The 26,677-nt window shown below is 45.5% G+C and overlaps 2 protein-coding genes across 6 annotated transcripts in view; one reads left to right on the forward strand and one right to left on the reverse strand.

Moving 5' to 3' along the window:
- lmbrd2b (LMBR1 domain containing 2b) overlaps positions 1-8,595 on the reverse strand; it is a 78,574-nt gene extending 69,979 nt beyond the window's left edge. For 2 of the 3 annotated variants that reach the window (XM_041186417.1, XM_041186419.1), the window contains exons 1-2: positions 8,488-8,595; positions 5,834-6,077 (exon numbers count right to left, since the gene is read on the reverse strand). In XM_041186417.1, coding sequence (XP_041042351.1) covers positions 5,834-6,007 — 174 coding nt within the window. In that variant the 5' untranslated portion in view covers positions 6,008-6,077; positions 8,488-8,595. Of the gene's footprint in view, positions 1-5,833; positions 6,078-8,474 lie in introns of all 3 variants that reach the window. The other variant, XM_041186418.1, reaches the window with a different exon arrangement.
- Positions 1-26,677, forward strand: part of skp2 (S-phase kinase-associated protein 2, E3 ubiquitin protein ligase) — a 63,785-nt gene that overhangs the window by 5,135 nt on the left and 31,973 nt on the right. For 2 of the 3 annotated variants that reach the window (XM_041186420.1, XM_041186422.1), the window contains exons 1-3: positions 9,177-9,231; positions 9,394-9,659; positions 25,936-26,053. In XM_041186420.1, the coding sequence (XP_041042354.1) occupies positions 9,215-9,231; positions 9,394-9,659; positions 25,936-26,053 (401 nt within the window). In that variant the 5' untranslated portion in view covers positions 9,177-9,214. Of the gene's footprint in view, positions 1-9,176; positions 9,232-9,393; positions 9,660-25,935; positions 26,054-26,677 lie in introns of those variants that run through there. The other variant, XM_041186421.1, reaches the window with a different exon arrangement.

The raw sequence follows: 26,677 nt of genomic DNA on the forward strand, positions 1-26,677 counted from the left end.
AACCATATCCCCCTTTCCTGTGTGTTCTGAGGGAACACGTTTCACCTGTACCACTGCTACAGTTTTAACAACCATTTCCTTTTCTGATGTAACCTTTCCTGAGGATTCCTTTGGCATTCCTACTACTGCCACCATTTAATCTCCAGCAATCTATCTGAGCACATCCCACCTTGTTACAATGGAAACACTTCGGCTTTTGAATGTCACTTCCACCCTCAGCACCTTCCTTTCTGGTCTGAGAAGAAATTTCCCTAGAATTCCCAATTGTCCCTTCTCCTCCCTGGCTACTTGTTTTCCTTTCAACTCCCCATCTTCTATTTTTCTCAGGCTTATGGGGATAATGGAAAAAGGGTTTAGATTTATGGACTAGTTAATAATCATCAGCCACCTCCACTGCCTGTTCAGCCTTTTCAAACCTCTGGTCTGCAACATGGGTTCTAACTACAAGAGGAAGTAAATCTTTAAATTCTTCCAAGAGAATTATTTTCCTAAGAGCTTCATGCATCATCTCTACCTTTAATATTCCTATCCAATGGTCAAAATTACTCTGCTTTACCCTCTCAAACTCAATATAGGTCTGCCCAGGCTGATTCCTTATATTCCGAAATTTCCGCCTGTATGCCTCAGGGACCAACTCATATGCATTCAGAATCGCCTTTTTTATTACATCATAATTTACTGATACCTCTTCTGAAAGTGAAGCAAAAGCCTCATGAGTTCTGCCTATCAACCTAGACAGTAAGAGCAATGTCCAGATTTCTTCTGGCCACTTCATTTGGCTAGCTACCTTTTCAAATGAAGTTAAGAATGTCTCTACATCCCTTTCCTCAAACTTTGGCAGAGCTTGCACAAACTTAAATATCTACCCACTAGGTTTGGTGTTTTTTCATCATCAGAACTTTCCTCAGCATCTGATTCTCTTTTAACTTCCAGCCTTTTAAGCTGGTGTTCCCCTTCTTGTTCCTTCTCTCTTTCCCTTGCCACTCTTTATCCTTTTCCCTTGCCTAAAATTCCAGTTCCATCTTCCTAAATTCTCTTTCTCTTACCATTTCTTTTTCCTTTGCCTCCAACCTTTTCAATGCCAATTCTCTTTCCCTTTCTCCTGTATATACAAGTTGCTTCATTTGCCTGTATATACAAGTTGCTTCACTTTCTCCTGTATATGCAAGTTGCTTCACTTTCTCCTGTATATACAAGTTGCTTCATTTGCCATTTGCAACTGGAGCTTAACTCAATTGACTCGCCCCATGAAGAACGTGATCTCTATAATATCCCTTCCAGTTTTAAATGCTGTGCTATTATCTCAACTATGTCTGCTTTCTTTGCCCCTTCAGGTAACTCTAACTCCAATTTAGCCGCCAATTCCATAAGTTTACTCTTGATTAATTTCTGTAAACCAGTCAGAGTTACATTTTCCAACTGTAAAAAGCCTTAGCAGTTTTCAATGCCATTTTGGATTCCAACCTGTATAATAAACCTCACAGCAACTCCAATTCCTATGCCCAGTACCTTTGTACCTCCAAGTATTTGTTTTAAAGGATTCACAAATCCCACCAATGTCAAGGATTTCCAATCCCAATTTATAATGATAATCCTGGTCCAATTATTCCGCATCCAATGATCCACTGTCTTCGTTTCAGGTCCCGCAAGAGCCCCCACTTTGTTATGGTCCTGGCAGAGGTTACTCCTGGACAAGCCTGATCCCAGGGTGAACCCCAGCTTGATAGTTCCTAACTTTTAATTTGTTTGTTTAGATATGTGGAGAGTGGCAACTGAACAGAGTCACAGGAGTCAGCTAAATAACTTTTAGCAAAAGAATAAAACATTTATTTAACTAGGAAAGATGAACTGTATGACAATATTCCTTCACTCACAACTATACATTTACAGATACATACAGATTTCTAAGGATAAGACAAGTTACAAAATCTACCTTATACTCCGATGCCCACAGTAAGTACACAGTCCACATAAACCAATAGATACCCTGTGTCAGACACACCACACTCTGAAACCAAATGACAGATGCCACATCAACCAGATGCTATGGATGTCTCCTCAACATCCCCCCCCCACCGCAACGCTCCCCAGACGCTTAACACACCAAGAGTCAAATCGGTCTTTCCGACCTCAGTCTTATACACAAGTATTTCCAATTTCCACTCACCAAAAACTCGCTTTGGAATCCTCTCCCAAACCGATGCTTTCTCTCGGATGCCTTTTGCAAGGGTTCATCCTCCAGGGTTTTGAACTCTCCTCCCATTGTTCCTCTCCCCTGGGTCACCACATGCATTCAAGCTGTCTTCCTCGCACTCTCTCTCACCGACTCAGCCGTCAAAAGTAACAATGCTTCATATGCCCACAGCAAAAAGTTACAGACCTTCAGTTGTGTCTTGGACCTTCTGGCCTCTTGCAAGCTGTTCTCGCTTTAAATCTGCTTTCTGCAGCTTTTGGTTCTTTAAATAGGAAGCTTGGAGCCTCTCTCTCTGCACCTCACTCTTAACTTCACTTAACAGGACCTTTACCAGGTTCCTGTCCTTCCTTTGATGAGAAGGTCTGCTTGGGACTTTCTCCTGTTCCACTCCCCTGCATTTTGGAGTCTTTTCTTTAGCTTGGGACTGGTTATCCGTCCCCTTTGCTCCAGTCTCTCCTCGCAACTACTTTCAAAACCAACTGAACTCAAACAGCTTCCAAATCAAACTGCTGTTTCTAGTTTCTTCTATGTGTCTGTGGGAAGGGCCAGCCTCTCTGGACCCCTGTTGCTAGGCAACAACCCAGTTTCTCTAGTTTTGTTTAACTTAGCTGCAACAGTCATAAAACTCTCATTAGAAATGCAGGCACCTTTTAAAGTGAAACTGAAACTCAATTTGACCTTTTCTTAACACATAGATACAGAAATACAAATCAAATTTAAACACTAAAGCTAAAACTATTCCTAGCACCGACAAATACAACTTAAACTATCTCTATTTCTTAACAGTAGCCCAGATGAGGAATTCAGAATGTTTTTGGGATAGTTTCTTAGAACAGCACATTCTGAAGCCAATCAGAGAGCAGGTTACACTAGACATGGTATTGCGATCTCATAGTGAAGGCATCCCTAGGTAGCAGCAATCATAATATGATTGAAATTTACCTGCAGTTTGAGGGAGAAAAGAGTGGGTCTAAGGCTGATATTTTAAACTTAGATAAGGGCAATTATGAGGGCATGAAAGCAGAGCTACCTAAAGTGAACTGGCAAATTAGATTGAGATAGGTCAATAGAGGTACAATGGCAGACGTTTAAGGGTATATTTCAAAATACACAGGATACAATCCAATGAGAAAGAAAAATTCCAAGGGCAGGACCCACCATCCGTGGTTAACAAAGAAAGTTGTTAGTATCAAACTTAAATGCAATTCCTTTATTCGAAAAGGGAGGAAGACAGAAAGCAGGAAACTGCAGGCCAGTTAGCTTAACATCTGTCATAGAGAAAATGTTAGAAGCTATTGTTAAAGACATTATGGCAAGGCACTTAGATAAATTCAAGGTAATCAGGCCTACTCCTGCTTTTAATTCATATGTCCGTATGTCATAACCTCCTTGTTCTTGTACTCTACGCCCCTATTAGTAAAGCCTAGGGTACGATATGCTTTATTAACCGCTCTCTTAACCTGTCCTGCCACCTTTAATCATTTCTGCACATATACATCCAGGTCTCTCTGCTGCTGCAATCCCTTAAGGATTGTACCCTTTAATTTATATTGTCTTACCTCAATCTTCCTAAAAAATGAATCATTTCTAGTTTCCCTGGATTAAATTTCATCCAACACCTGTCCGCCCATGCTACCAAATTGTCCATGTCGTTTTGAGATTCTACACTACCCTCCTCACAGTTCACAATGCTTCCAAGTTTCCTATTAGCTGAAAAATGTCAAATTGTGCCTTGTACAGCCAGGTCTAGGTCATTAATATATATCAGGAAGAACAGTGGTTGCAGTACCAACCGCTGGGGAACTCTATTATATACGGGATTTTGACCCAGCGACAGTGAAGGAACGGTGATATATTTCCAAGTCAGGCTGGTAAGTGACTTGAAGGGGAAACTTCCAGGTGGTGGTGTTCCCATCTATCTGCTGCCTTTGTCCTTCTAGATGGTAGTGGTCAGGGGTTTGGAAGGTGCTGTCTAAGGAGCCTTGGTGAATTCCTGCAGTGCATCTTATAGATGGTACACACTGCTGCTACTGTGCACCGGTGGTGGAGGAGTGAATGTTTGTGGATGTGGTGCCAATCAAGCGGCTGCTTTGTCCTGGATGGTGTCCAGCTTCTTCAGTGTTGTGGGAGCTGCACTCAGCCAGGCAAGTGAGGAGTATTCCATCACACTCCTGACTTGTGCCTTGTAGATGATGAACAGGCTTTGGGGGGTCAGGTGGTAAGTTACTTGTCGCACAATTTCTAGTCTCTGACCTGCTCTTGTAGCCACAGTATTTATACGGCTAGTCCAGTTTAGGTTCTGGTCAGAGGAGGCCAAGATGGATCATCCACTCAGCACTTTTGGCTGAAGATTGTAGCGAATGCTTCAGCCTTATCTTTTGTACTGGTGTTCTGGGCTCCTCCATCATTGAGGATGGGGATGTTTGTGGAGCCTCCTCCTCCAGTGAGTTGTTTAATTGTCCACCACCATTCATGACTGGATGACACAAGGAGTCTACAGAGGGATATGGACAGGTTATGTGAGTGGGCAAAAACGTGGCAGATAGAATATAATGTGAGAAAATGTGAGATTATGCACTTTGGTAGGAAGAATAGAGGAGCTGAATATTATTTAAATAGAGAAAGTCTGCAGAAAGCTGCAGCACAGAGGGATTTGGATGTCCTTGCGCATGAATCACAAAAAGCTAACATACAAGTTCAACTGGTAATAGGAGAGGCAAATGGGATGCTGGCCTTTATTTCAAAGGAAATGGAGTATAAAAATAGGGAAGTCTTGCTAAAACTATACAAGGCACCAGTTAGACCACACCTAGAATACTGTGAACAATTTTGGTCCCCTTATCTAAGGAAAGATATTCTGGCACTGGAGGCAGTCCAGAGAAGGTTCACTAGGTTGATCCCGGGTATGGAGGGATTTTCTTTTGAGGAGAGGTTGAGTAGGTTGGGCCTGTACTCATTGGAGTTTAGAAGAATGAGAGGCGACCTTATTGAAACATAAGTTTCTTAGGGGGCTTGACAGGGTAGATGCTGAAAGTTTGTTTCCCCTTGTGGAAGAGTCTAGGACCAGAGGGCATAATCTCAGAGTAAGGGGGCACCCATTTAAGACAGAGGTGAGGAGGAATTTCTTCTCTCAGAGGCTAGTGAATCTGTGGAATTCTTTACCACAGAGGACTGTAGAGGCTGGGTCATTAAGTATATTCAAGGCTGAGATAGATTTTTAATCAGTAAGGGAATCAAGGGTTATGGGGAAAAGGCAGGAAAGTGGAGTTGAGGATTATCAGATCAGCCATGATCTCATTGAACGGTGGATCAGACTCAATGGGCCGAATGACCTACTTCTGCTCCTGCATCTTATGGTCAATGGCTCTGCAATTTATACACACTTCCCTTGCAATTTATACACACTTCCCTCAGTATCCTTGGATGCATCTCATCCAGCCCTGGTGCCTTATCAATTTGAAGTACAGGCAGTGTATCCAATAGGTCCTCTAAATAACAATTCAAAAAGAGACTACACCACAGATTTGCCTGTAGTTACCAGGATTTCTGAAGAGTGTCATAATAGCAATATTGACAATAACCAACATACAAACAAGAGCAGCAATGGGGCAGAGTAAAGAGGGTGCAGTACGCTGTTACCGTGGTGACATCCAGCGGCAGAATAATGACGATGAGGAAGCAGAGATACCAGGCTAACACCGTGGCGACGATCACAAGTTTGTGCTGCTTCCTGAAGTCGGCATATCGATACAGTACCAGCAGTGCCAGGAAGAAAACCACAACAATGTCAATGCCCAATGCTGCACCACTCATGGTCAGCACGATGCTGGGGAGGGAGGGATATTTGGGGAGCCACCAGTCCCAGAGGAATCACTCAGTAATCCTGCGAGGAAAATAAAGAGAGGCCGAGTGTCAAACATGGATTGAGAAATGAGTGAGAGAAATCCTGGGGGAGGGTGTTTAATATAAAAGTAATTCACAACTGAGAGGCCAGTCAGGGCCCCACAGAGACAGACTCACCCCGAACACTGACCAGTCTCCCCTCCCTCTTCCCCTCTACCTCCACCCTCTCCGTCTCCCACCACCTCCACAACCCCCACCGTACCTCTTCCTCCCTGCACCACCCCTCCCTCCACGCCCTCCTGCTCCTCCCCCCCTCCTCCACCCCCTCTCCTCCTCCTCCTCCTCCTCCTCCCCCCACCCCCTACACCCCCACCCCGCACCCCCTACACCCCCACACCCCCTCCCTCCTCCTCCTCCCACCCCGCTCCCCCTCCCCCCACCTCGCTCCCCCTCCCCCCACCTCGCACCCCCTACCTCACTCCCGCTCCCCACTCCCCCTCCTCCTCACCCCCCCTCCTGCTCCTCATCCTCCTCAACCCCTCTCCCGCCCCCTCACCCCGCCACTCCCCCCGTCCCTCCTCCCTGCCCCCTCTTATCCCCCCACCCTCTTATCCCCCCTTACCCCACCTCCCCCTCTTATCCCCCCCTTACCCCCTCCCCCTCCTATCCCCCCTTACACCCCCTCCCCCTCTTATCCCCCCCTTTACCTCCCCTCCCCCCTCCCCCTCTTATCCCCCTCCCCTCTTATCCCCCCTTACCCCCCTCCCCCTCTTAACCCCCCTCCCTCTTATCACCCCCTTACCCCCCTCCCCCTCTTATCCCCCTCCCCCTTTCATCCCCCCTCCCCTTTTATCCCCCTCCCCCTTTTATCCTCACCTCCCCCTCTTATCCCCCCCTCATCCCTCCTCCCTCTTATCCCCCCCATCCTCCCTCCCCCTTATCCCCCCCACCCCCCTCCCCCTCTTATCCCCCCCTCCCCCTCTTATCCCCCCCCTCCTCCCCATCCTCCCTCCCCCTCTTATCCACCCCCTCCCCCTCTTATCCCCCCCCACCCCCCCTCCCTCCCCCTCTTATCCCCCCCCCACCCCCCCTCCCTCCCCCTCTTATCCCCCCCCCACCCCCCCTCCCTCCCCCTCTTATCCCTCCCCACCCCCCCCTCCTCCTCCCCCTCTTATCCCCCCCCACCCCTCTTATCCCCCCCATCCCCCCTCCCCCTCTTATCCCCATCCCCCCTCCCCCTCTTATCCCCCCCATCCCCCCTCCCCCTCTTATCCCCCCCATCCCCCCTCCCCCTCTTATCCCCCCCCTCCCCCTCTTATCCCCCCCCCCTCCCCCCCATCCCCCCTCCCCCTCTTATCCCCCCCATCCCCCCTCCCCCTCTTATCCCCCCCATCCCCCCTCCCCCTCCCATCCCCCCCATCCCCCCTCCCCCTCTTATCCCCCCTCTTATCCCCCCCATCCCCCCTCCCCCTCTTATCCCCCCCCCTCTTATCCCCCCCCATCCCCCCTCCCCCTCCCCCTCTTATCCCCCCCATCCCCCCTCCCCCTCTTATCCCCCCCCCTCTTATCCCCCCCCATCCCCCCTCCCCCTCTTATCCCCCCCCCTCTTATCCCCCCCCATCCCCCCTCCCCCTCCCCCTCTTATCCCCCCCCTCCCCCCTCCCCCTCTTATCCCCCCCCCTCCCCCCTCCCCCTCTTATCCCCCCCCATCCCCCCTCCCCCTCTTATCCCCCCCCTCTTATCCCCCCCCATCCCCCCCTCCCCCTCTTATCCCCCCCCATCCCCCCTCCCCCTCTTATCCCCCCTCTTATCCCCCCCATCCCCCCTCCCCCTCTTATCCCCCCTCTTATCCCCCCCATCCCCATCCCCCCCTCCCCCTCTTATCCTCCCCCTCCCCCCCATCCCCCCTCCCCCTCTTATCCCCCCTCCCCCTCTTATCCCCCCCCATCCCCCCCTCCCCCTCTTATCCCCCCCATCCCCCCTCCCCCTCTTATCCCCCCCATCCCCCCTCCCCCTCTTATCCCCCCCATCCCCCCTCCCCCTCTTATCCCCCCCATCCCCCCTCCCCCTCTTATCCCCCCCATCCCCCCTCCCCCTCCCCCTCCCCCTCTTATCCCCCCCATCCCCCCTCCCCCTCCCCCTCTTATCCCCCCCATCCCCCCTCCCCCTCCCCCTCTTATCCCCCCCATCCCCCCTCCCCCTCCCCCTCTTATCCCCCCCATCCCCCCTCCCCCTCCCCCTCTTATCCCCCCCATCCCCCCTCCCCCTCCCCCTCTTATCCCCCCCATCCCCCCTCCCCCTCCCCCTCTTATCCCCCCCATCCCCATCCCCCTCCCCCTCTTATCCCCCCCCATCCCCCCATCCCCCTCCCCCTCTTATTCCCCCCCTTACCCCTCTAACCCCCCCTCCATCCCCTCCCCCTCAGGTCTGTACCCACCCGCATTCTTTACCTCTTTCTCTTTCTCTCTTTTTGCGTTTCCGTTTCCTCGGCTGATCTTTGACCTTGCTTAACCGTCATTTCCGATGTTCCGAGATCCTGCGCCTACGCGGCGCGATGGCTCCCGGAAAATGTAGTCCCACTAGCCTTGGCCGAGACTACAGTTCCCGACGGGCTCTGCGGCATGGTGCGCCTGCGCCGTGCGTTCTCCCGCCTTCCATGATGAAGCGATCGAATTGGTCTGTCTGCGGGGCCGCGCCTATTAGCATGACGTAACCAGTCATGTGAGCGAATGAGGCGCCTGTCCTGAGACAGCCAATCAGTTTCCGCTTCCTGTCTTAGTCTCTCGAGTTTGAACTTCCCGCCGGAGGGATAGAGGGAGAGAGAAAGAGAGGGAAGGAGGGCGAGGGGGAGAGAGTGAGGGACACTGGGAGAGAGGGAGAGTGAGAGGGATAGATAGAGAGAAAGGGTGAGAGAGGGAAGGAGAGAGTGTGAGGGGAGGAGGGGGAGAGTGAGGGAGGGAGTGTGAGGGGAGGAGGGGGAGAGTGAGGGAGGGATTGTGAGGGGAGGAGGCGGAGAGACAGAGGGGGAGAGAAAGGGTGAGAGAGGGAAGGAGAGAGAGTGTGAGGGGAGGAGGGGGAGAGTGTGAGGGAGGGAGATACTGGGACAGAGAGCACGATAGGAAAGAAGGAAGGAGGAAGAGAGAGAAACAGAGAGAGGGGGATCAGGGTGGAGGTGAGATGGCGAAGGAGACCCGGTGAGTTTGGGGAATGGGGTGTCCCAGGGCTTCATTGGCCCTGATGAAAGGTCACCGATCTGGAATGTTAACTCTTTCTACAATGCTGTCTGACCTGTTGAGTATTTTCTGTTTTTATTTGGGCCCTGCTGACTCTGTCCTGAGTACTCTCCTTTCTCTCAGAGTGTTACAGGATGTTACACCATCCACCCACAGCCCAGGTGGGTTACACCATCCACCCACCTTCACCTGGAGCTGGGACCAGGCTGAGACCCACTCACTGATGACGGTGATGGGAGTCCGTGTGATCGATGAGAAAACACATGAAGCCGAATCCTTGGAACCAGCACCTCCTCAGAAACGGCCCAGGAACTGCCAGGGAAAAGAGAACCAGCCACATAGCTTCCTGATGCCCAAGAGATTTCGTAAAAGTGCTCATTCTTCGTCAGGTACAGAGCAGACATATTGTAAACAGGAGCTGGAGCCATTTGCCCTTGGAGCCTGCTCTGCCATTCAACAAGCTCATTGCTGATTGACTTCAACTCCAGATTCCTGCACTATCTCTGTATCCTTTAGTGCCTAAAAATCTAAAGGCCTCTATCTTGAAAGGGTCAGAAAACACTGGTGAGAGTACTGTATTGGGTGAGAGTACTCAATTGGCCCCCTAATAGTAGTTATACCATTGGTCATAGTAAATAAATTATTGGAGCTTGTAACAAAGGCAATATAATAATTATTAGGGGCTTTAATCTTCGTATAGACTTGGACAATCAAGTTGGCAAAGGTGATCTGGAAGATGAGTTTATGGAATGCTTTTATGACAGTTTCTTGGAGCAATACATTGTAGAACTAGGGGCAAAGTTATTTTAGACCTAGTATTGTGTGATGAGGCAGGATTAACTAGTAATCTCATAGTAAAAGATCCACTGGGAAATAGTGATCATAATAGAATTGATTCCCTTGTTAAATGTGGAAGTGACATAGTCCAGTCTCAAAGCCAGTTACATAGATATGAAGCAATTGGGTAAATAGATTGAAATGTATGGCTGTAAATGAACAGTGAGAAACATTTTTTAAAAAGCTATTCATAATGTTCAAAAATCATCCATACAAAAAATCAAAAACTAGGCAACAGAGACCGATCCATGGCTCACTCAGGAAGTTAAGAATAGTATTAAGAAACATTTTTTAAAAAGCTATTCATAATGTTCAAAAATCATCCATTCAAAAAATCAAAAACTAGGCAACAGAGACCGATCCATGGCTCACTCAGGAAGTTAAGAATAGTATTAGATTAAAAGAAGAGGTTTATAATGTTGTAAAGAATAGTAATAAGCCAAAAGATTGAGAATGTTTTAGAGACCAACAAAGGGCCACCAAAAAGTTGAAGGGGGGGAAAAATTTGGATTTGACAGTGAACTAGCCAGAAATATAAAACCAGCCTGTAAGAAATTTTACAAGTACATAAAATGACGAGTAGCTAAAGTAAACCCTGGTTCCTTAGATACAAAGACAGTGGGGAATAAGGAAATAGCAGAGACATTGAACAAATATTGTTTCTTTGCAGTAGAAGGCACATTATTTACCAGGGATGAAGGGTGATCAAAGGACAGATAAAAGTGAGTAACATAAAGTAATTATCAGAGAAAAGCAACTGCTCCAAGGAATATAATCTGACAAATCCCAGCACCTGGTGGCCTACATCTTAGGATTTTAAAAGAGATAGCTGCAGAGACAGTGGACGCGATGGCTATGATTTTCCAAGGTTCCCTAGAACCTGGAATGATCCCGGCAGATTGGAAATTAGAAATGTAAGCTTCATGAAAGAAGAGAGAAAACAGGGGAATACAGGCCAGTTAGCCTGACATCAGTCTTCAGGAGATTGCTGGAATTTCTTATTAAGGAAGTCTTACCAAAGCACTTAGAAAATCATAGTATGTTCGAGCAAAATTGATGTAGTTTGACAAAAGGGAAATACTGTTTGACAAATTTACTTACTGGTGAGTGGTTAGGGTTTGGAATGCTCTGCCTGAGAGTGTGATGGAGGCAGGTTCAATTGAAGTATTCAAAAGGGAGTTAGACTGTTATCTAAAAGGGAAGAATGTGCAGGGTTACGGGTAAAAGGCAAGGGGAGCAGCACTCAGTGAGTTGCTTGTTCGGACAGCTGGGGCAGACATGATGGGCCAAATGGCCTCCTGCGCTGCAACAATTCTGTGATATCCCCCATTATAATTTCACTGTCTCTACCTCAAATGGGCAAACTTATTTTCACTAACCTCTTGCTAGCCTACTCTTATTTGCTTCTCTTTCATTAACAATTTCTTGTTCCTCGTTATAATCCAGGTAGCCAGATGGTGAATTATATAACCAGGCCAATCTTTACATAATTTAATATTTACACATTGCAAGCATTCACTTCCTAACCCAACAACCACAGTTTTAGTCTGGGTCTATTTATAGGGGCACAAGTGAATCCCCAGTTAATGCCCACCCACTGAATACCATTAAATATACAGTTAGATTCCTTTTTTTAAATAAAAGTTAGATTTTTTTATGTACAACCAAACTTAAGACAAATTCAATCAAAGACCTCCATTTACTGTACAAAATATTTAATTGCAAGATGCCACTCTAGCACCATCACAATTTATTTGTACATGCATTTCTTATGAAATAATTATATAATGATATGCATCAACCCAATTAATTATGATTTGCTTTCTCTCCAGCTTTTGTTTGGGATGTGGGCATCGCTGGCTAGGCCAGCATTTATTGCCCATCCCTAACTGTCGTTCTGTGCTTCTGGCCAGAATTCCATTGTTTCCCCCTTAGGACAGAGAGATGAGGTGGTTATCAGCATCTCTTCCAGTGTAATAAACTTGGATCTCCTTTTGTGATAGTTCCAGTTGGGGAGTCAGTTTGTCTGCACTTCCTCTGCTTTTGTTGATTGAGGAATCTGTACAATGAGGTTTGAGATTCCACAGGCTGAGGGAAGAATTATTTTCTTCTTCCTGATGGTAGCCTCCAGAACAAAAGGGCCAACCCTGGGGTCATGTGATTTGTAGCAACCATCTTTTTTGGTTCTGCAGAAAGCTCTTTTTTTTAAATGGCTAAAGAATAAAGTTCTGGATTTCTTTTCATGTCATGGGGAACCTGACGCACTAATTTCCAGCTACTTATGGCACCAACAGGACCTTCAGCAGTAACACACAAGATGGAGAATTCATGCTGGCAGCTTTTCGAAAGAATAACCAAAGGAATGAGGGTAGAGATTCTTGGTAGCTTAAATAGATGGCAGGAATTGTGTAACTAAGGCAGGAAAATGAACCCCAGGAATAACCGAGGAATGGTAAACAGGTGTTTCAGGTATAACTGGAAATACCATTATGGGATAAATTGTCCAAAATGCAGTAACAAAGTTTTTAAAATGATGCGAGTCAAGGAAGGATCGAAAGAGGAAGATGTTACTGATCAGTCAGAAGGAATTGTACTGGTCACTAAAAGCTTTAGTCTGGTAACAGGTGTTCTAGTTGCAGGCTCATTTAATTGTGCTGTGTTAGATGTTGGGTGCATGTCTACAGTATGTGGAGTGGATTGGTTAAAGTGTTACCTGGATTCTCTAAGTAACAAAGATCGAAGTAAGATTAAGGAGTAAGAAAATTCTACTTGCTTCAGGTTCAGGTACAATAACACAAAATCACTAAAGAGTGGTGATTCCGTGTAAAATAGGGTAAACCATTTTATCAGCATAGATGTATTATCTAGTGAAATACGCTTACTATTGAGTAAGCTGCCTATGGAAGAAGGCTCAAATGAAATTAGATATGGAACATGATAAGGCAATTGTTTTTGAGAAATCTGTAGATTTACAGTTCACACAATCGAGACATTGTTGCATCCCTCTAACAAGACCTAACATTTCTAATCAATGTTAAAAATGTATTGATGACATCAGGGGGTAGGAGTTTACAGGAAAAAAGGCAAATTGGTTTAAAACTACATCAGTTTGCCCATCCATCTTGTCAAAGGTTAAAAATCCTACTAAAGGATGCAGGGGTAATAGATGACGAATATGCTAAACTTGTAGAAGAGATCAGTGAGAAATGCAATATATAAATAGTATAAGAGGGCACCGTCACAGCTCACAGTGAGTCTCAATAACAAGAGTCTAATAAAATTGTAACAATGATCATGAAGGTATGGGATAAGGACAAAAGCTTTTTCTCTACACTTCATAGACATGGGAACTAGATTCAGTCTGTCAGCAGTAATATATAGTAAAGACAAAAAGGTAATTGTGGATAAGGTAATGGAAAACTGGACAGGAATTGGACCGAGAGCACCGACTAAATTCCTAACCGAAAGATGAGGGGAATTTTCCAGCGATGAATTTAAAAGTGTGTGTGAAAATATGAACGTTGTAGTAATAGACCCCACAGCAGAAATTCTCTTTAGTGCTGGGACCTGTGGAAGAAATCACACAGTAATTGATGAGATGCTTCACAAAATCTTAGCTGACCAGCCGAGCTGTAAACTGACATCTGCCCTGGTGTGGGCAGTCCATTGAATAATTCACTTCAAATGGTTGGGGGCTACAGTCCCTAACAATTAGTTTATGGGAGAAATCCAAGAATACATCCGGTATTGTGGGATCATCCTCCAGCCTTGGAAGGGACGACTATTTATTCAATTTTTTCTGAGCACTTGAAGGCCCTGCACACTGGGAGAAAGCAAATAAAACGTTTAAAAAATTAAATTCAGAGAAATGCACATTCAAGTTTCCAGCCTTGGGTGATTCAGAAGTTATGAGGTTAGTCATGTTTGGTGATGCTTCACATGCCAATCTTCAGATGGATATTCTAGCACAGCAGGGTTCATCATATTCTTAGTGGGAAAGAATAATTAGTAGTGTCCATTGGCCTGGGAAGCAAAGACCTTGTTAGCATGTTGGAAAGATGAGAGATTTCTAAAATAAAATGGGTGGATGCGCGTCACCAATTATCAGACTGTTTTACGAAGAGAGGTGCTTGCTCCAAGAAATGATTAGATGGAAGAGGAATGCCTTGTGTTATAATGAGGGTATGGGAAATCCGATATTTTCTTTGTTTTAGACCATAAGACATAGGAGCGGAAGTAGGCCATTCAGCCCATCGAGTCTGCTCCGCCATTCAATGAGGTCATGGCTGATCTGATAATCCTCAACTCCACTTTCCTGCCTTTTCCCCATAACCCTTGATTCTCTTCCTGATTAAAAATCTGTCTATCTCAGCCTTGAATATACTTAACAACCCAGCCCCTACAGCCCTCTGTGGTAAAGAATTCCACGGATTCACTACCCTGTGAAAATCTCTGCCTTAAATGGGTGACCCCTTACTCTGAGGTTATGCTCTCTGATCCTAGACTCTTTCACAAGGGGAAACAACCTCTCAGCATCTACCCTGTCAAGACCCCTAAGAATCTTATATGTTTCAATAAGGTGGCCTCTCATTCTTCGAAACTCCAGTGAGTACAGTAGATGATAAAGAAGAAAGAAGTTTTGTTTGGAGAAGGGGCAATATCGGACCTATTAATTGTTGTTTGTACTATAATGTGAGACATAGAAGATGAAGAAAATATAATTTTTTCTTTTCAATTAGTTTGAAAGAGTGCCCAAAAGTTTTAATTTAAAGAAAATCAGGGAATCTGTCAATGTCTTATCAATTACACTGTTAATGTCAATTACATAGTTAAGGAAAACAGGTGATGAGTATTTGAACACAAATAGGAGATAGCTGGGACACTGGGTGGGGGAGCAAGGAGTGTTGACACTGAATATGAGAACTCTTTAACCCATCATCCTGAAAGATAGAATTGCAAATCCATTTGAAGACTGTCTGCAAAACTGACCAAATGCTAATTAAAAAAATAGTCAAAGTCAATAAACACTATCAGCAAGGAAAGGCTGTGTCTTCATTTTTGACTTCACCAATCCGCTTGCATCTGTTAAACATAGAGGGTAGGAAGGAAAGTGGCATTGAGGTCTCAATCAGATTAACCATGACCTTATTGAACAGCAGAGCAGGCTGTGGGGGGGCGGGGGGAAGAGCGAATGGCCTATTCCTGCTTTTAATTCGTATGTGTGTATTTCAGTACGTCTGTTGTACAAGAGCTCACTGAAGACGAATGGAATTCCATGTTCACTGCATCCACAAGAGTGTGTTTCAGCAGCCAAAGTACTATTAACAACCTTTGTGTTTTCTTAGTTTCCCAAGTTGAAGGACAACATTTCCCATTCTCACCCATTAGAAAGCTTCATCTCCTTCCTAAAGTGTACTGCCCAGAACAGGACACAATAATCCAGTTGAAGCTTAACCAGTGGTTCATACAAGTTTAACATAACCTCCTTGCTTTTGTACTTTGATGGCTCTATTCATAAAGCTCAGGATCCCCATATGCCTTATTAACCTCTTTCTCAACCTGTTCTACCACCTTCAATGATTTGTGTATATATGTACACAATAGACCCTCTGCTCCTGCATCCCCTTTAGAACAGTCCCCTTTATTTTATAACAAAAACAGAATTACCTGGAAAAACTCAGCAGGTCTGGCAGCATCGGCGGAGAAGAAAGGAGTTGACGTTTCGAGTCCTCATGACCCTTCGACAGAACTTGAGAGGTCATGAGGACTCGAAACGTCAACTCTTTTCTTTTCCACCGATGCTGCCAGACCTGCTGAGTTTTTCCAGGTAATTCTGTTTTTGTTTTGGATTTCCAGCATCCGCAGTTTTTTTGTTTTTACCCCTTTATTTTATATTGTGTTTCCTCATTCTTCCTACCAAAATGAATCACTTCACACTTAAGTATTAAATTTCATCTGCCATGTATCCACCCATTCCACCAGCCTGTCTATTTCCTCTTGACAATTCTCTATAACAGAATCACTAAGGTGCAGAAGGAGGCCATTTGGCCCATCATAGCTGCCCTGGCTTTCCGAATGAGCGATTCACCCACTGCCGCTTCCCCGCCTTCTCCCTGTAACCTGCACTGTCTTTCATTTCAGATAAAAGTCCAATTCACTTTTGAAAGCTTTGATTGAACCTGCCTCCACCACACACTCAGGCAGTGCGTTCCAAATCTTAACCACTTGCCAGTAAATAAATTTGTCAAACCATGTTGACTTTGCCTGATCGTGCTGTTTTCTAAGTGCATTGTTAAGACTTCCTTAATAAGAGATTCCAACATTTTTCGGATGACTGAGGTCAGGCTAACTGGCCTGTATTCCCCTGGTTTCTCTCTCTTCCTTTCCTGAATTGCAGTGTTACATCTGCTAATTTCCAATCTGCCAGGATCGTTCCAGAATTTAGAGAATTTTGAAATATCATAACCAGTGCACCCACTATGTCTGCAGCTATCTCTTTTAGAACCCTAGGCTGTAGGCCAATAAGTCCTGGGATTTGCTGGATTTTAGTTCCTGGACCAGTTCCTTTGCTTGGATAATTGCTTTACCCTTCCTCACAGTTCACAATACTTCCATGTTTTGTTTCATTTGCAGATTTTGAAATTATGCACTCTACATCCAAGTCTGGGTTGTATCAGGAGGAGCAGTGGTCTTAAACCAATCCTTGGGCAACCCCTCTCTATATACCCTTCAGCAATCAAAAAAAACCATTCACCACTACTTTGTTTCCTGTCACACAGCCAGCTTCATATCCATGCTGCCACTATCCTTTTACTCCATGGGCTTCATCTTTTCTGACAAGTCTGTGTGGCACTTTAGCAAACAATTTTTGGAAGTCCATGTACACCATATCAACAGCATTACCCTCATCAATCCTCTGTCACATCTCCAAAAAAACTCAATCACATTAGTTAGAGATGATTTACCATTGAAAAATCCATGCTGGCTTTCCTTAAATAACTTGTATGTCCAAGTGGTTGTTATTTGAAACAAAATGAATGTTTCTAAAAGTTTCCCCACCACTGAGGTTAAACAAGCTGGTCTCTAGTTACTGGGTTTATCCTTAGGGGTCTTTTTTTTTATTCTCTGATTCTTATTACCTGATGCTGTTAATACTTGTCCAACACTTTGTTTCCTTAACAAAATCTGATGTTCCTTATCAATGTCCTGATTGGATCTGAAGTTTACCTATTGACTTTCCAAAAGTAATTGCCTTGCCTTATGCTTCATGTCAAATTTCGCTTGTCTTTTTCATAGAAGGTTTACTCAACATTGTAAGTTTCTCACTAGAAACTTTTATGAAAAGCCTTACTCCAGCTATTTTAAATGGGATTAAAACTCTTTAATGACCTCAATGTGTCGTCATCCAAACCTAAAGCAAGTAGTACTTTTATGTTCCTTAACTTTGTGTCTCATGACTTAGCAAATCATTGTAACATTTTAGCCAAGTGTTCCACATACTGTTGAAGAGCAAGCACTATCTACCACTGTGCAGTTAAAGGAGCCCATGACTAACACATTCAGCTCGGGACTAAAATTCATTGCGACCTGTATAACTTAAGATTCGTTATTATCTTCATCCTCTTCCTTAATTCTTTGCCACATGTCTTTGAGGACCCCACCCTTCCTTTGGGCAGTTCATAGTATAATAATACCTCAAATCACACCTGAATACCTGTTCCTCGGATATTCTTGAGATTCGTTTGCTACAATTAGCAAAATTTAATTAATTCAAAATGATATCAAGATGTGGCTGCTGGCACTGGATACTGCAAAGGCTCTGAACCCTGACAACATTCTAGCAATAGTATTGAACACTTGTGCTCCAAATCTAGCTGCATCCCTAGCCAAGCTGTTCCAGAGGAGCTATAACGCTGGTATCCACCCAGCATTGTGGAAACCAGGTATGTCCTGTTCACAAAAAGCAAGACAAATCCAACTTGGCTAATTACCGCCCTATCGATCTACTCTCGATTGTCAGTAAAGTAATGGAAGGTGTTATCAACAGTGCAATCAAGCAGCACTTGCTTGGCGATAACCTGCTCACTGATGCCCAGTTTGGGTTCCTGGGGGGCCACTCAACTCCTAACCTCATTACAGCCTTGGTTCAAACATGGACAAAAGAGCTGAACTCCCAAGGTGAGGTGAGAGAGACTGCCCTTGACATCAAGGCAGCATTTGACAGTGGCATCAAGAAGCCCTAGCAAAACTGGAGTCAACGGGAATCGGGGGGAAAACTTTCCTCTGGTTGGAGTCATAACTAGCACAAAGGAAGATGGTTAAGAGGTTATTTCCCCTTGTGGGAGAGTCTAGGACCAGGGGGCCTAATCTCAGAGTAAGGGGTCACCTGTTTAAGGCAGAGCTGAGGAATTTCTTCTCTGAGGGTAGTGAACCTGTGGAATTCTTTACTGCATAGGGCTATAGAGGTTGGGTCGGTAAATATACTCAAGACTGAGATAGATTTTTAATCAGTAAGGGAATCAAGGGTTATGGGGAAAAGGCAGGAATGTGGAGTTGAGGATTATCAGATCAGCCATGATCTCACTGAATGGCGGAGCAGACTCGATGGGTCGAATGGCCTACTTCTTATGGTTGCAGCTGTTGGAGGTCAGTCATCTCAGTTCCAGGGCATCACTGCAGGAGTTCCTCAGGGTAGTGTCCTTGGCCCAACCGTCTTCAGCTGCTTCATCAATAAGCTTTCATCATAAGGTCAGAAGTGGGGATGTTCGCTGATGATTGCACAATGTTCATCACCATTCGCGACTCCTCAGACACTGAAGCAGTCCATGTCCAAATGCAGCAAGACCTGGACAAGGTCCAGACTTGGGCTGATAAGTGGCAAGTAACATTCGTGCCAGGCAATGACCATCTCCAACAACAGAGAATCTAATCACCTTCCCTTGACATTTAATGGCATTACCATCTCTGAACCCCCCCCAACTATCAACATCCTGGGGGTTACTATTGACCAGAAACTGAACTGGACTAGCCATATAAATACTGTAGCTACAAGAGCAGGTCAGGCGCTGGGAATCATGCGACAAGTAACTCACCTCCTGACTCCCCAAAGCCTGTCCACCATCTACAAGGCACAAGTCAGGAGTGTGATGGAATACTCCCCATTTGCCTGGATGAGTGCAGCTCCCACAACACTCAAGAAGCTCAACACCATCCAGGACAAGCAGCCCACTTGATTGGCACCACATCCACAAACATTCACTCCCTCCACCACCGACGCACAGTAGCAGCAGTGTGTACCATCTACAAGATGCACTTCAGAAATTCACCAAGGCTCCTTAAAAGCATCTTCCAAACCCATGACCACTACCATCTTGAAGGACAAGGGCAGCAGATAGGTGGGAACACTGCCACCTGCAAGTTCCCCTCCAAGTCCCTCACCATCCTGAATTGGAAATATATCGCAGTTCCTTCACTGTCGTAGAAAATAGAAGCAGGAGTAGGCCATTCAGCCCTTCGAGCCTGCTCCGCCATTCATTATGATCATGGCTGATCATCCAACTCAATAGCCTGCTCCCGCTTTCTCCCCATATCCTTTGATCCCTTTCGCCCCGAGAGCTATATCTAACTCCTTGAAAACATACAATGTTTTAGCCTCAACTACTTTCTGTGGTAGTGAACTCCACAGGCTCACCACTCTCTGGGTGAAGAAATTTCTCCTCATCTCAGTCTTAAATGGTCTACCCTGTGTCCTCAGACTGTGACCCCTGGTTCTGGACTCCCCCACCATCGGGAACATCCTTCCTGCATCTACCCTGTCTATCCCTGTCAGAATTTTACAGGTTTCTATGAGATCTCCCCTCGTTCTTCTGAACTCCAGCGAATATAATCCTAAATGACTCAAATCTCTCCTCATATGTCAGTCCCGCCATCCCAGGAATCAGTAATCAGTCTGGTAAACCTTCGCTGCGCTCACTCTATAGCAAGAACATCCTTCGTCAGATAAGGAGACTAAAACTGCACACAATATTCCAAGTGTGGTCTCAACAAGGCCCTGTATAACTGCAGCAAGACATCCCTGTTCCTGTACTCGAATCCTCTGGCTATGAAGGCCAACATACCATTTGCCTTCTTTACCACCTGCTGCACCTGCATGCTTACCTTCAGCGACTGGTGTACAAGGACACCCAGGTCTCGTTGCGCATCCCTCTCTCTCAATTTATAGCCATTCAGATAATCTGCCTTCCTGTTTTTGCTACCAAAATGGATAACCTCACATTTCTCCACATTATACTGCATTTGCCCACTCACTCAGCTTGTCCAAATCATATTGAAGCATCTCTGCATCCTCCTCACAGCTCACCCTCCCACCCAGCTTTGTGTCATCTGCAAGTTTGGAGATATTACATTTAGTTCCCTTATCTAAATCACTAATATATATTGTGAATAGCTGCGGTCCCAGCACCGATCCCTGCCGACCCCACTGGTCACTGCTTGCCATTTGGAAAAAGACCCGTTTATTCCTACTCTTTGTTTCCTGTCTGCCAACCAGTTTTCTGTCCATCTCAATGCACTACCCCCAATCCCAAGCACTTTAATCTTACACGCTAATCTCTTGTGTGGGACTTTGTCGAAAGCCTTCTGAAAGTCCAAATAAACCACATCCACTAGCTCCCCCTCATCAACTCTACTAGTTAAATCCTCGAAAAATTCCAGTAGATTTGTCAAGTATGATTTCCCTTTCGTAAATCCGTGCTGACTCTGTCCGATTCTGCCACTGTTTTCCAAGTGCTCAGCTATTAAATCTTTTATAATGGATTCTAGAATTTCCTCCACTACCGACATCAGGCTGACTGGTCTGTAATTCCCTGTTTTCTCTCTACCTCCCTTTTTAAATAGTGGGGTTACATTAGCTACTCTCCAATCTGTAGGAACTGTTCCAGAGTCTCTCGAATCGCGGAAGATGGCCACCAATACATCCACTATTTCTAGGGCCACTTCCTTAAGTACTCTGGGATGTAGATTATCAGGCCCTGGGGATTTATCGGCCTTCAATCCCATCAATTTCCCCAACACCATTTCCCTACTAATACTGATTTCTTTCAGTTCCTCCCTCTCACTAAACCCTGTGTTCCCCAACATTTCTGTTATGTTATTAGTGTCCTCCTTTGTGAAGACAGAACCAAAGTATGTATTTAGTTGGTCAGTCATTTCTTTGTTCCCCATTATAAATTCCCCTGTTTCTGACTGTAAGGGACCTACATTTGTCTTCACCAATCTTTTTCTCTTCACATACCTATAGAAACTTTTACAGTCAGTTTTTATGTTCCCCACAAGCTTACTCTCGTACTCTATTTTCCCCTTCTTAATCAATCTCTTGGTCCTCCTTTGCTGAATTGTAAACTGCTCCCAATCCTCAGGTCTGTTGTTTTTTCTGGCCAATTTGTATGCCTCTTCCTTGCATCTAATACTATCTCTAATTTCCCTTGTAAGCCGTGGTTTGGCCACCTTCCCTATTTTACTTTTGCGCCAGACAGGAATAAACAATTGTTGCAGTTCACTCATGCGCTCTTTGAATGTTTGCCATTGCCTATCCACCGTCATCCCTTTAAGTAACGTTTCCCAATCCATCATAGCCAACTCACACCTCATACCATCATCGCTTCCTTTATTAAGATTCAGGACCCAAGTCTCAGAATCAACTCCGTCACTCTCCATCTTGATGAAGAATTCTATCATATTATAGTCGCTCATCCCCAAGGGGCCTCGCACAACTAGATTGCCAATTATTCCTTTCTCATTACACAATACCTAGTCTAGAATGGCCTGTTCTCTAGTTGGTTCCTCAACGTATTGGTCCAGAAAACTATCCCATATACACTCCAGGAATTCCTCCTCTACGGTACTGTTACTAATTTGATTTGCCCAATCTATATGCAGATTAAAGTCACCCAGAATTACAAATGTTCCTTTGTTGCATGTGTCTCTAATTTCCTGTTTAATGCCATTCCCAATATTGCCACTACAGTTTGGGGGTCTATATACAATCCTCACTAACGTTTTTTGCCCCTTAGTGTTTCTCAGCTCTACCCATACAGATTCCACATCGTTGGAGCTAATATCTTTCCTTACTATTGCGTTAATTTCCTCTTTAACCAGCATTGCAACTCCACCACCTATTCCTTTTTGTCTGTCCTTCCTAAATACTCAATACCCCTGGATGTTCAGTTCCCATCCCTGGTCACCCTGCAGCCACGTCTCAGTAATCCTGACTATATTATACCTGTTTACATCTATTTGTGCAGTTAATTCATCCAGTTTATTGCGAATGTTCCTTGCATTAAGGCACAAAGCCTTAAGGCTTCTCTTTTTAACATTACTTGTCCTTTTCCCACTATTTTTCACTGAGGCCCTGTTTGATTCTTGCCCTTGATTTCTCTGACTATCACTTTTCTTATTCCCCTTTCTGTCTTTTGTTCATGTCCTTGATTCCCCTTCCTCTGACTCCTTGCATAGGTTCCCATCCCCCTGCCATTTTAGTTTGAACCCTCCCCAGTCACTCTAGCAAATATTCCCCCAGGACATCAGTCCCTGTCCTGACCGGGTGTAACCCGTCCAGTTAGTACTGGTCCCACCTCCCCCAGAACCAGTCCCAATGTCCCAGGAATCTGAAACCCTCCCCCTCACACCATCTCTTCAGCAACGTATTCATCCAATATATCCTGCTATTTCTACTCTGACTAGCACGTGGCACTGGTAGTAATCCTGAGATCACTACCTTTGAGGTCCTAATTTTCAACTTACTTCCTAACTCCCTATATTCTGATTTTAGGACCTCATTCTTTTTCTTTAACCTATGTCGTTTGTACCAATGTGTACCACGACCACTGGCTGTTCACTGTCCCCCTTCAGAATGTCCTGTAGCCGCTCTGAGACATCCTTGACACTGGCACCAGGGAGGCAACATACCATCCTGGAGTCTCGTTTGCAGCCACAGAAACGTCTATATATTCCCCTTACAATTGAATCCCCTATAACTATTGCATTCCCATACTTTTTACTCCTTCCCTGTGCAAGAGAGCTAACCATGGTGCAATGAATTTGGGTGTTGCTGCTTTCACCTGAGAGGCCATTCCCTCCCACAGTATCCAAAGCATTAGATCTGTTTTGCAGGGGAATAGCCACAGGAGATTCCTGCACTGCCTGCATAGTCCTCTTGCTCTGCCTGGTGTTCACGCATTCCCTTCCTGCCTGTGGACTCTTAGCCTGCGGTGTGACCTCTCTATACATGCTATCCACGATAATCTCCGCCTCATGGATGCTCCACAGTGTCCCCATCCTCCGCTCCAGCACCAAAACCTGGGCTTCCAGGAGCTGCAGCTGGAGACACTTCCCGCACACATGCTGGCCCCGGCCACTGGAAATGTTCCTGGCTTCCCACATAGAGCAGGGGGAGCATACCATGGCTGTGAGCTCTCCTGCCATGACTTACCCCTTTAAATTAAATTAAACCTTTTTGGAAGATACTTAATATCAAATAATATCAATTACTCTGGGGCCCTGCTCCTCAATGTTACAGAGTATCGCTGGGTCAAAATCCTGGAACTCTCTCCCTAACAGCACTGTGGGTGTAACTACACCACATGGATTGCAGCGGTTCAAGAAGACAGCTCATCACCACCACCTCGGGCAATTAGGGATAGGCAATAAATGCTGGCACAGCCAGTGAAGCCCACATCCTGTGAACAAATAAATAAATAGCCAGATCTGCTAACGGTGCTTCATCTCTGTTCTGTCTGTCTGTCTTTAATCCTTCCAATATATTAATGCCTACGTCCAGTATCTGGACCATTTCAAAATATGGCACTTGTTGCATCCTTTTTTTTGTGTCCCTGGAATATCCCATTTCTTCTTTGGGAGTGGTGGTGATATAGAGGTAATGTCACTGGGCTATGGAATCCAGAGGCCCAGGCTAGAGCTCGGGTGGTGCTGAAGGCAGGTGGTGGAATTTAAATTCAATTGATTAAAAATCTGGAATTGAAAGCTAGCCTCAGTGATTGTGACCATGAGACTATCATCAATTGTTATAAAAACCCACCCGGTTCACTCCGGACCCACACCAAGTGGCTGACTCTTAATGCTATTAAGGGAACTACCCATGAATGAATAAAGAGAACATGAAGACTGTTTCCCAGGAATTTAAGGTAGCAGACATCTGATGGAACAGGTTCTCCCTCTCTGAGAACTGAACACCAGTTAGAACCAGTAGCCTGTCCATATGTGAGAGACCTTAGCACAACCCAGCAATTGAAACCCTAGTCCTGATGCAGGAATCCTCAAGTTGACTTTAGTCAGTCTTTTACACAATTTGTTAAATTCCATGGCCTGAATTTTTAGGCTGTCGGGTGCAGGCGATCTCCAGGCCGGTGACTGGTCAGGAAAAGGACCCCCCCCCCCCCGGCTGCCATTTCATGCTGACTGGCCAATTAACGGGCAGCCAGTGTGAAACACGTGCAAAAAACTCAGCGCTGCCCGGGTGGGGTGGGTGAGCGCTGGGAGGGAGCCCTCTGAAGGTGGGGAGCTGCCTCGGGGAGCTGCAGACCTACAAGTAATGAAATAATGAAAAACTACAAAAAAAAAGTCCATGCATCACACAATCAAGCACCTGAAAGCATACCTCATAGAGATGTCAACAGATTTTTATTTTATTTCCTAACGGAGATTTCATCCCGCCCTTGGATGAGGTTAGATGAAAATGTAAAGGCCGCCTGGCTGATTCGCCCATCCGCCAAACGTAAGGCTGGACGAGCCACAGAAAATCGCAGATTATTGCGGCGTTCCTGGGCTTTATTGCCGCCTTAATTGTCGGCGGATGCACTTCCGACTGTTGCGTGTCCTCGCCGAACAAAATAACACACGAGTGCGCGATGATGTCGGGACGCTGGCCGAACGTTATCACACACAACCTTACACCCGATCAGGTCAGGTGCGCGCCCACCCGCGGGGTGTAGAATTCTGCCCCATGACATATTCTTCGATGGAAACACCATCCCTTTTCCAAAATCTATGCAAGTCTCACCGTGCCTCAGACATTTAACAGATCATCTTTATTGTAAATTTAATCAATGGACTCTAATACAAGGACCAAAGCATCGTCACTATCTAACTGGCACTTACACAACTTATAAAACACCTGATTTTACTTATGGTAGGAAATGACAGTGCCGAGGGCCACACCCTTTTCCTTCTCTCATAGCGATGTACCCCATACCCACACATTCACTTCATTCTTCTACTGGGTTTTTAAATTTCAGTCACTGGCTCGGCCTTGTTCAGGGGGCATTTCAGAGTCAACCACATTGGTGTGGGGTCTGGAGACCAGGTAAGGATGGTAGATTTCCTTCCCTAAAGGACATTAGTGAACCCGTTGGGTTTTTATGACAACCGACAATGGTTTCATGGCTGTCATCCGACTTTAATTCAGGCCTCTTGAGCATTTCCCAATTTTAATCAATCCACGAGTGTCCTTGCCTGCAGCTGCCTGGATGCAAAGCTCTGAAATATCCTTTCTACATTTCTCTGCCTTTCTAGATCTTTCTCTTTTTGAGGCACTCCATAAAACCTATCACTTTTGTTGCTTTTCCCAATATCTCATTATGTGACTGAGTGTCAAATTTTGTTTGCTAGCACACTCCGTGGTGCACCTTGGAATGATGTACTATGTTAAAGATGCTATATAAATGCAGGCTGTTATTGTTGTGATCTCTGTCTGGATGACAGCCACTCTGGGTTTGTGGACCGACTCTGATTTGACCTGTATCTCCTCTCCAGGTGTGAGCTGCTCTTGGGAAAAGTTACCAGATGAGCTGCTCTTGGTGATTTTTCGCTCTTTGTCACTGCCTCATCTCCTAAAAGCCTCAAGAGTCAGCAAACGCTGGCATCGACTGGTGTGAGTACCCTCTCCAGGCACCTCCTTTAAACTGTGCATCCAGGTATTCAACCACCACTGAAGGGTTTGGGCAGGTCCCAGAAAACCACCCTCCCCTACTCAGCAAAGCAAGAATGAGTCACAAACTGGAACCTAATCGAGGAGTTTAGGGGCTTATATAGAGAATAACAGATACCCGGGAATGAGTTACAGACTGGAATCTAATCGAGGGGTTCAGGGGGTTTATATATATATAGAATAACAGATACCCGGGAGTGAGTTACAGACTGGAATCTAATCGAGGGGTTCGGGGGGTTTATATATAAAATAACAGATACCCGGCAGTGAGTTACGGGCTGGGATCTAATCAAGGGGTTCGGGGGGGGTTATGTATAAAATAACAGATACCCGGGAGTGAGTTACAGGCTGGAATCTAATCAAGGGGTTCGGGGGGTTTATATATAGAATAACAGATTCCCGGGAGTGAGATACAGTTTGGAATCTAATCAAGGGGTTCCGGGGGGTTATATATAGAATAACAGATACCTGGGTGTGGGTTACAGCCTGGAATCTAATCGACTGGTTCAATGAGGTTTATAGAATAGCAGATACCCGGGAGTGAGTTACAGACTGGACTCTAATTGA

This window comes from Carcharodon carcharias, chromosome 4 (assembly GCF_017639515.1).
Source record: "Carcharodon carcharias isolate sCarCar2 chromosome 4, sCarCar2.pri, whole genome shotgun sequence".
NCBI lineage: Eukaryota > Metazoa > Chordata > Chondrichthyes > Lamniformes > Lamnidae > Carcharodon > Carcharodon carcharias.